We start from the raw sequence: 11,181 nt of genomic DNA on the forward strand, positions 1-11,181 counted from the left end.
TTTGGTCTTCCTGATTGTTGCCTTTTAAATCTCTATAGTAGGTATTTTAAAGAATATATGCAATAAACATCTTTATTTCTTGATATACTTATTGTTCTTAAGCGTTGCTTCGAAGTTTTTTCTGGAAATGTACCCTATAATTTTAATATCGATAACGCGGCAAAACAAAAGGCATGCTTTTCGAGCAATAAAAACAAATATATTATTTTGTTTTCATTTCAGTCGTGAGTTAGCGTTTGCAATCTTAACAGTTAAACCTTAAAAATTAATTTATTATTAAATTTAAAATGTTCTGTATTAAAAGTTCGACAAATGTTCTTCGGCATCAATCTCCGATAATTTGTGCACTAAGATCGCTTGCAACTCAAACTAATTTAAAGGTTTGTGTGGAAATTAAAACAAAATTTAAGCCATAATTAAACAAAACATTGTAAACAAGTACCAACATTTATTTCAAACTCATTAGTCAGTTTTAAACATATATGGTAGTTTAAGAAAATGTAAAAAAGGACTGAAATCCCAATAAATTCAGTCTTGCCATACAATTTAATCCATTTAACTAATGAAAATAGGTATCACCAAATTTAAAGTATGAAAAATCAATGTGAGTGAGTTTTTAGACATTTAAATAATTTCTTAAATCACTAAACTGTTTACTTTTTGAAGTGAAAACTTCTTTAGTATCGTAGTGATTTGAAACAAGATGAAACGAAAACGCGACACGACTTCAACTTGTTATAACTTTTTTATTTCAATAGATAGATGAATGAAATTTGTACAGTAGATAGGTAATTAAATAAAATATAATTGTACAAAATTTCAATTAATTTCATATTCAAAATTCGGAGATAACGGTAAAAAGATGTTCTTTTCCAACACACGTTATATCTTTTGATTTAACTTTAATACGCATGCTGATAACATAACATTTTATTTGATATATCACACATAACGGTACGTGCTCTACAAGTAACACAATCTTAAATTGAAAAATACCTCAAAACACCTGTTTAGATCTGTTGACGATGACCAGCTACCAGTGTAGGAAGTACCGTGATCTCAGTCTGGAAATTCGACATGGTTGACTTTAAAAAATTCTAACTTCTCTTGCAGACATCTTTGAAATTAGATTTATGCATCATTATACAAGGTGAAACAATAAGCTTTCACATGGTATAAAATTTTTTATAGGTTGTCAAACAAAAAAATTGTATTAATAGCATGAGAACATAAAAATAAATGTTTTTTTTTTGCTTTTTTTGATGGAAATTGATCGAGTTCAAAAAATTCTAGCTCTTTTTGTAGATGTTTCATAGACTTGATCGATATATATATTTTGAGCTGAGACAATAAGCTTTCAGATGGTGTAGGTTGTTATAGGTTGTTAGGGAAGAAAATGGATTTAATAGCGTTAGAAGATAAAAATACGTGTTTTTCGCTTTACTTGATGGAAATTCTAGCTCTTTTTGTATAGACCTGATCGATATTATATGAGCTTAGACAATAAGCTTTTAGATGATATACAATTTATATAGGTTGTCATATAAAAAACATGGATTTGAAGGTGATAGAATAAAAATAGGTAGATTTTTTCTATTTTTTTTTGCAAGAAAAATAATTTTTTTAAGGTTTCACTTCTACCACGTGTGAATTGCACACATGATTTTTACTTGCGATATAGGTACTATATATCAAGTTATGCATTCGTACAAAAAAAAAAAAAGTTGAGATAACAATTTTCCATGACATTACGATGGTAGATAATGCCAAAAAAGGGGGTCCTGGAAGTCCGTCTGTCTGTCTGTATAAGGAGCTACAGCCTAAACAGATGGACCGATTAATGTCAAACTTGGTATGTAGCGTCATTTAGCGACTCCCCAGAGGGGTTTTTAGAATTAATTTTTTTGGATCAAAAATAACGGTACTTGTCATATACCGTTTTTAGTAAAATTGAAATATCTCAAAAACGGCACCAACGATTTTGTTTAAAAAATTCAAATGTTAGTTTTAAGCTAAGGCCTATCTACTAATGAAATTTTTTTTTTTTGAAAATCATTATTAACGGTACCTGCCATAGAACCGTTTTTTCAAATCCGATTATCTCCGAAACTGCTTATTCGATTTCAATGAAACTTTTTGTGAGAAAGCATTTATAGAATATAAATAAATAATTAAATATAAACCAAAAAACAAATTTCCAAAAAACTAATTTTGGGATTTTTAAAAAAATTTTGAAAATTATTTTTTGAAAAATCAAATTTTCGAAAACGGGACATTGAATTTTTTTGAAATTTTGTTTTTAGATGTTGATTAGTGATTTCTACAAAATGGCATACCAATTTTATTTTAAAACATTTTTTCCAAAAAATTATTTATAAAAAATTAGTTTTTTAAAAAATGGCTCTAACGATTTTGAAAATTTTTTTTCTAAAAATGCATCTTAACATATCAATCAAAACTGCATACTTGTTTTGGAGGGCAATTTGATTTCAGATTTTATTTTATTTTTTTAAAAAACGAATTTTATTTTTTCTTTCCAAATTTCTATATAAAAAGTTTAAAAAATTAAAGCAACTTTAACTCTAAGAGCAAGTTCGTGCGACCCAGTCGTGCATTTTATTTTTTTTTGTATTCGCGAAGTTTGGCTTCACCTAGAACCTTGCAAAATAGGTAGGTATTTTCTACTTAACGATTATAGACCTTTCTAAAGATTTAGAATACGAACATTTAAGACTAACACAGTGAATCAAAAATATCTTGGAAGAAGATACTTAGTATATGAAAGATATACTTTTTCGTGGAACGAAATATATTGCGGCTGACTTTTTAAAATCTGAAAGAAGGGTATTAGAAAAGCTTAAGTCCAGGTTTCTGGGACGCCAACCCCTTGGCGAAATCCGCCATTTTGAAAAAAAAACGCGAATTGGTCTATATCTCCCAAACTATTGGCTTGACCAAATAAGTTGCTTGACCAAAATTGTAGGTAATATGAATATCTTTTTTTGTGCATTCACTGTTTTTTAGCGAGGACAACACTTTTGAGGTTATTTCGTTTTAGTTTAAATTTTTTGGTTTTTTTTTTCAATTTTTTCTCAGTCTCTATGATAGTTACAAAATTTGTATCATAATAAAAGTTTTAGAGCATCAAATTTCCATTTAATTGGTATACTTTTAAAGATTATATGACTTTTCAAACCAAAGATACGGAAATTTAAAGAACAATCCCTCCTAACTGAATGTAATTTTCCATTTAGTGAACAAATATATCAAGCTTCATTGTTCAATATGTGACCTCACTTTTTATTTCATTCGAATATTTGTTTTGTTTTTTACATGCAGGTCACAAATGATGAAGCTTCAAGTCCAGCTCAAGACCCAGAATGGCTTACTGCACGACCCTACAGTGAAATTCCAAGACAGTCAAAACTAGATTTTATAACTTCCTATTTACCAGGAGGTATTTTAAATTCATTCATCTTTTTTCAAACTAAAATTTCTACAAACAAAACTTCAAATCTATATCCTTTCCAGGAAGATTCCAAAACACATCTGCCACCGAAACAGCTTTAATATTGAAAGAAGAGCTCGGTGATCTCTATGTAGTGCCTGGAATGTTCGGAAGATCTGATATCTTGATGGTTCTCAATCCGGATCATATTGAAAAAGTCTATCGCACAGAAGGAATTTGGCCAGTTCGAGATGGTTTCGAAACAGTAGCTTATTTTCGTAATGTTCTTAAGAAAGACTTTTTTGGAGACACTTCTGGTCTTATTGTGGCGTGAGTTCCTCAAAAAAAACTTTTCAAAAACCCTTTTTTTTTAATCTCCGGACTGTTTTATTTTAGACAAGGAGAAGATTGGGGAAGACAAAGAAAAGCTGTCAATCCTGTTATTGTGCAACCACGAAATGTCAAGCTTTACATAAATTCCTTGGTCGATATAAATGATGAGTTTGTTCAAAGGTATTCGTTTACGAAAAAATATCCTTAAAAGCTTTAATAACATATTTAACTTTTAACTAAATAGAATTCATGACATCAGAGATCCAAATACCCTAGAAGTTCCCGGTAACTTTGAAGAAGACTTAAACAGACTAACATTTGAATCTATAACATCGATTGCTCTAAATCAGAGTTTCGGACTGATCCGGCGTCAAAATGAGAATCCCGATGCATTGCGAATGTTCAAAAGTGTTCGTGACTTCTTCATTTATATTTTCGAACTTGAAATGAAGCCTTCAATGTGGAAAACAATCAGTACACCGGCTTTTAAGAAAATGATGAAATGTCAAGAAGAGATTTTCGAAGTTACCAGTAAATTTGTATCAGATGCAATAATACAACTAGAAAGTAAAAAGTCGTTAGGATCTGAGAATCAGGAACCAAGTGTGCTAGAGAAGCTTTTGAAAATTGATAAGAAAGTTGCCATTATAATGACTATGGATATGTTGTTGGCAGGAGTTGATGCGGTATTAGAACTTTCTTATCCATTTAAAGAGAGAGTAATAATTTTTTTCTTTCAGACAAGTACAGTTTTAGCTGGATTGCTTCTTACCCTTGCCAAGAATCCATCAAAACAGGCAATTCTTCGAGAAGAAGTGTTGAGTATCATGCCCAACAAAGACACTCCCCTGACTGTGGAATCAATGAAAAATATGCCATATCTAAGAGCTTGCATTAAAGAGTCTTTAAGATACTATCCAATAGCTTCGGGAAATTTTCGAACTGCAGGACGTGATATTGTTTTGGGTGGCTATCAAATACCCAAAGGAACAAATACTATTCTCAATAGTTCGTTGATGCTTTTAAATGAGAAATATTATTCAAGACCAAACGAATATATTCCAGAGCGATGGATGCGTAAGAACACGAGCAATGAGATTATTCAAGACAACAGTCATCCATTTAGTTTCTTACCATTTGGATTTGGACCTAGAATTTGTGTTGGCAAACGGATAGTTGAAATTGAATTGGAAGTTTGCATTACCAAACTTATAAGGAACTTTCACATTGAATATAATTATCCTACAGAGAATGCTTTTAAGCAATATTTTGTTAATATTTTAGCGATACCACTTAATTTGAAATTCACTGATGTGAAGGAGTAAAAAGTAAAGGAAACGAATAAAGAACATAGTATCTATCTAAAAGACGAATTTATTTTACTACACCAAAGTAAACCAAGTTCGTACAAAAAAATGTTTTAATTTTTTAGTCTGCCTTAACAAAGCCATACAAAACTCCGGGATATGTCCGGGACACGTACGGGACATGTCCGGGACACGTCCGGGACACGTACGGGACATGTCCGGGACACGTCCGGGACATGTCCGGGACATGTCCGGGACACGTCCGGGACATGTCCGGGACACGTTCGGGACACGTCCGGGACACGTCCGGGACACGTCCGGGACATGTCCGGGACACGTCCGGGACATGTCCGGGACACGTCCGGGACATGTCCGGGACACGTCCGGGACATGTCCGGGACACGTCCGGGACATGTCCGGGACACGTCCGCGCCATGTCCGGGACATGTCCGGGACACGTCCGGGACATGTCCGGGACACGTCCGGGACATGTCCGGGACATGTCCGGGCCATGTCCGGGACATGTCCGGGACATGTCCGGGACACGTCCGGGACATGTGCGGGACACGTTTGGGACACGTTCGGGACACGTCCGGGACATGTCCGGGACACGTCCGGGACATGTCCGGGACATGTCCGGGACACGTCCGGGACACGTCCGGGACATGTCCGGGACATGTCCGGGACACGTCCGGGACATGTCCGGGACACGTCCGGGACATGTCCAGGACATGTCCCGGACGTGTCCCGGACGTGTCCCGAACGTGTCCCGAACGTGTCCCGAACGTGTCCCGAACGTGTCCCGAACGTGTCCCGAACGTGTCCCGGACATGTCCCGGACGTGTCCCGGACATGGCCCGGACGTGTCCCGGACATGTCCCGGACGTCCGGACGTGTGCCGGACATGTCCCGGACGTGTCCCGGACATGTCCCGGACATGTCCCGGACGTGTCCCGGACTTGTCCCGGACATGTCCCGGACGTGTCCCGGACATGTCCCGGACATGTCCCGGACATGGCCCGGACGTGTCCCGGACATGTCCCGGACATGTCCCGGACGTGTCCCGACATGTCCCGGACAGGTCCCGGACATGTCCCGGACATGGCCCGGACGTGTCCCGGACGTGTCCCGAACGTGTCCCGAACGTGTCCCGGACATGTCCCGGACGTGTCCCGGACATGGCCCGGACGTGTCCCGGACATGTCCCGGACGTCCGGACGTGTGCCGGACAAGTCCCGGACGTGTCCCGGACATGTCCCGGACATGTCCCGGACGTGTCCCGGACTTGTCCCGGACATGTCCCGGACGTGTCCCGGACATGTCCCGGACATGTCCCGGACATGGCCCGGACGTGTCCCGGACATGTCCCGGACATGTCCCGGACGTGTCCCGAACGTGTCCCGAACGTGTCCCGGACATGTCCCGGACGTGTCCCGGACATGTCCCGGACGTGTCCCGGACGTGTCCCGGACATGTCCCGGACATGTCGCGGACATGTCCTGGACGTGTCCCGGACGTGTCCCGGACATGTCCCGGACATGTCCCGGACATGTCCCGGACGTGTCCCGGACGTGTCCCGGACATGTCCCGGACGTGTTACGGACGTGTCCCGGACATGTCCCGGACATGTCCCGGACGTGTCCCGGACATGTCCCGGACGTGTGCCGGACAAGTCCCGGACGTGTCCCGGACATGTCCCGGACATGTCCCGGACGTGTCCCGGACTTGTCCCGGACATGTCCCGGACATGTCCCGGACATGGCCCGGACGTGTCCCGGACATGTCCCGGACATGTCCCGGACGTGTCCCGAACGTGTCCCAAACGTGTCCCGCACATGTCCCGGACGTGTCCCGGACATGTCCCGGACATGTCCCGGACATGGCCCGGACGTGTCCCGGACATGTCCCGGACGTGTCCCGGACATGTCCCGGACGTGTCCCGGACATGTCCCGGACATGTCCCGGACGTGTCCCGGACATGTCCCGGACGTGTCCCGGACATGTCCCGGACGTGTCCCGGACATGTCCGGGACATGTCCGGGACACGTCCGGGACATGTCCGGGACATGTCCGGGACATGTCCGGGACACGTCCGGGACATGTCCGGGACAAGTCCGGGACACGTCCGGGACATGTCCGGGACACGTCCGGGACATGTCCGGGACACGTCCGGGACATGTCCGGGACACGTCCAAGACATGTCCGGGACACGTCCAAGACATGTCCGGGACATGTCCGGGACAAGTCCGGGACATGCTAGGGACATGTCCGGGACATGTTAGGGACACGTCCGGGACACGTCCGGGACATGTCCGGAACATGTCCGGGCCATGTCCGGGACATGTCCGGATAATGTCAGGGACATGTCCGGGACACGTCAGGTACACGTCCGGGACACTTCCGGAACATGTACGGGATATGTCCGGGACACGTCCGGAACATGTCCGGAAAATGTCCGGGACACGTCCGGGACATGTACGGGACGTGTTGGAGACACGTCCGGGATATTTCCGGGACATTCCGGGACATGTCCGTAACATGGACCTACTTTTTCTAAGTGCTGAAGATCAAAATGTATGAAGAATATTTATTTTTATTTTTTTGTCTTTTACTTTTTTTTCATTTAAATCCAATATCAACTACCTTACCTCACGATATTTAATTATATCGGCTTAAAATTAGGGAGCTCGATACTAGATTTCAATTACTCGTAATTATTTCTATAATTCTACTTTAGAATTTAAAATGGGGCAAAGATCCTTAACAATTAAAATTATAGGAATTCTAAAGTCTGAATAAAATATTTGTATTGTATGTCCCCAATATCCATTTCAATTAATTAAATTCTCCCCGGTATCTTTTAAGCAATTTTTTTTTTTATTTCGCTGTTTGAATCATATTAGCACTGTTCCTTGCCACCGCTGCTGCTGCTGACGCTACTCCTTAAGTCGTTATCCTCTTGAATAAATTGAATTCCCGTTTTCGATGCCATTAACACTGCATAGGTTAACATATCGCGAGCGTTGATATTTGCTCATTCAATTTACTTGTGCTCTGAGCTGAGGAGCACATATAGCTTGTGAAATGTATCGAATCCTCCAGCATCCTTACTGGTTTCCCTGTGCTTTTCATCATCAAAATAAAAAAAATAAAGCAGGGTTGTTCTCGTTTTTGTATAGTTTATATCTTATATCCCTCGTGCGACATTGATTTTTTTTTTGTTACTTTCTTCATTTCGTATACTTTGTATTATTATTTTTTTTTTGTCTTCACTTGCTGCTGGTTTATCGTCCTTTTTTTTACTATGGTGGCGTCCTGTTTCTTGCGTTTCGGGAGCAATTTCCTCTGACAGCCATTAATCATGTGCTGTCACTTAAATGTATGCATGAGTGCTAAGGGTGGAGAAGAGGAGGAGGGCGGATGTTGTGTTATTCTTTTCCTTCTCGCTATTTTGTATTTTTTCATTTTCTTATACTTGTTTGTTTTTTGTTTGTATTTTGAAAATTTAATGATTGAAAAAATAAGAAAATAAATAAATACAACGAGAAGGAGAAATTAGGAAATGCCCCACTGGTTACAAGAGTCCCGGGTGTTGATATTTTTTTTTGCTGTATTTTTAATAATGGAAATGAAGTTTTTGCATAATTCTTTTTTGTTTTTTTCTTTCAGAAAATAACACGAATGGACCATTTTTACATTTGAAAAAAGTTTTAAAAATAACGTTAAACATTCTCGGAGTAATGTTGCATATTTTTGGGCTTAAATTTGTTATCCTCATTTAAAAGTATGCAATAAAATAAGTTCTTTAATTTGAAAATGATCGTTGCAATGATTTCAAATACTATTTGCATACTTTAAGGCAGCTTTTAATAACCTCTAAAAGTATGCAATACTTTGAATGCATTTAGTTCAAAAATCATTGCATGATCGTAAATTTAACAGATGCTCTCAAACCTTAAGTAATTTTGTATATTTTTGAATTTTGAATTTTGAATATAATGTCGTATGTACATTTTTTTCTGCATTACTACAACATAAATCATCTCTCAACCTTATTCCATCTGTCTCCGATGATGGTTTGATAAAAAAAAAAATTAGAATTTGAAAATGTACAATACGTGTCATGATTCCATTTGCCAGCACTTTGCCTGGTACAATATTATATTTCCAAATGAAATCCCTAAAATGCACATTTGTCAAAATCCAAAAACCTCAGTATAACATTAAACCATTCGACAATCTTACATGACACTTAACTCGCCAGAGACTTGAACAGCAATTTACCACACCTCCTTTATTCCTTCATTTTCATGAACACGAACACATACGAATATATAGTATAAAGCTAGTTCAGGTTTAGATCCTATTTAAACCCCAAAACTCCAAACTTTGTACATTATACATTTGTCAGTTCACCAATAAATCTATCGATAATCACTTCCAAAACGTATAGAACCCGCACTCTGTATATATGAATGGGCCAAAATGAAGTCAATTCTCTTATGAGCCAGATTCGCTGAGCTATTACATTGGCTAAGAGGAAGAGAAGACGAGAATAATATCAGAGCAAATGTGTATAGATCCACCTACAATACAAGGACATTTTCTTTTGATATCTCTTAACCCAAACCAAAATGACGATTGTCATCATCATCCAGAGGACAAGCCAAGGACTTGGATATGAATGTGAGACTCCAATGTCTTTGGATTTGGCTTTTGTAATCGTGGTTGCCATTTTAAGAATTATAATAAATGTTTAAATAAATAAACAAGTGTAAAAATGCAGTCAAATTTTAAGGTAAAAATCACAAAGCACTTTTAGTAAATTGACTATTTTGACTTCAAATTCAAACTCTGTGACCGGTAAGGTGACAAAATAAAAAAAAAATATCCAAATGACCAACAAGAATTACTTTGATTTTTTTTTTGGCACTTGCGAAATTTAGTTGATGGGCGCCATCTGTTTTTTTTTTTTTATACAGTGTGTCCCTTGAGTTGAGTTATTTAAAGTTATATCGAAAATATTGTTGGAAATGATGTAAAACAAATTCTGTAAAAGTTACAGCTTTTAATATTAATATTAAGTACTGCCACATCGCAAATTTCAATTTCCCATATGATTTACATGGGAAAGATTGTGTTTTTGAGTTTAGATTTTTATAATTTTTTAAAAGAGACTAAATCATATTCTTGTATAAAATTGAACGCTTTACAAAAATTTTAGTTGAAAAAAAAAATAAAATAATTCGAATTAATTGAAAAATTCTAATACGATAGTATTAGGAGTTTGACAGTTAAATAAAAACATCTGTGAATCCAAAATAAAACCTAGAATACAAAAAATTCAAAAATGTTTAGAAATTTTTTTGAAAAAAACTTAATAATTCCGTAAAAAAATTGAAAAAATGAGAAAAAAAATACATTTTGTATTTGAAAGTTGAATATCTTCAAAACGCGGCGCACAGTGTGGCCAATTAAGAATCAAGCTGGACAAAATTAATAACTCACGTTAAATCGACTTTTTTTCTAAACAGTTTTAAACAAATGAATGTGAATAGATAAAATTCTATAAAAAATAAAAGATTTTTTAAAAAGAAATCTATAATTTCTGCAAAAAGTGGGTCAAAATAGTGATGAAGAAAATGCATTTTTATAGTATTTGAATTTATGTTTCCGTAAACCTATTCTAAGATTGGATATACTTGATTATTTTAAAAAACGCTTGAAAAATCTCAATAAATAAAAACTCTATTGCTATTCACGAAAAAAGAGAGGCAGAATAATTAGTTTTTATTAAGAAATAGAACTTTTACACACGTTTTTGACAGGTGACATACCTACATAATTTATTTTCTCAATATATCATGCTTTAAATTAAAATTTTAGCAATGATTTTAATTAAATATGCTTCACAATCATAAAAAATGGCATCACCTTTAAAAATATCTGCAGATAATTTAAAAATTTTTAAGCGATGCAAACATGAAACATAAGGGCCTATTAAAAACAGCTGTGTTTATATTACCTTCGATGTTTTTCAAGCTAACAATTCTCTAAATTTCTTCGTGACCCTATTTCTGGCCTTTTACACTT

At 37.6% G+C, this 11,181-nt stretch overlaps 1 protein-coding gene across 1 annotated transcript; it reads left to right on the top strand.

The window, feature by feature from the left end:
• The first annotated feature begins 206 nt into the window (after positions 1 to 206).
• Positions 207 to 5,148, top strand: LOC129913258 (probable cytochrome P450 12d1 proximal, mitochondrial). Its single transcript, XM_055991842.1, has 6 exons — positions 207 to 380; positions 3,340 to 3,457; positions 3,532 to 3,778; positions 3,845 to 3,961; positions 4,026 to 4,467; positions 4,522 to 5,148. Exons 1-6 carry the CDS (start codon positions 288 to 290, stop codon positions 5,104 to 5,106), a joined length of 1,602 nt encoding a protein of 533 aa, XP_055847817.1. The 5' UTR covers positions 207 to 287; the 3' UTR covers positions 5,107 to 5,148.
• Positions 5,149 to 11,181: the final 6,033 nt, after the last annotated feature.

The sequence above is a fragment of the Episyrphus balteatus genome, chromosome 3 (assembly GCF_945859705.1).
Source record: "Episyrphus balteatus chromosome 3, idEpiBalt1.1, whole genome shotgun sequence".
In the NCBI taxonomy this organism is placed as follows: domain Eukaryota; kingdom Metazoa; phylum Arthropoda; class Insecta; order Diptera; family Syrphidae; genus Episyrphus; species Episyrphus balteatus.

Coding starts and splice junctions, on each gene's coding strand:
- LOC129913258 (XM_055991842.1), top strand. CDS start 288: ATGTTCTGTATTAAAAGTTCGACAAATGTTCTTCGGCATCAATCTCCG. Junction 3,962..4,025: donor AATGATGAGTTTGTTCAAAG/GTATTCGTTTAC, acceptor TTAACTAAATAG/AATTCATGACATCAGAGATC. Junction 4,468..4,521: donor TGTTGGCAGGAGTTGATGCG/GTATTAGAACTT, acceptor TTTTTCTTTCAG/ACAAGTACAGTTTTAGCTGG.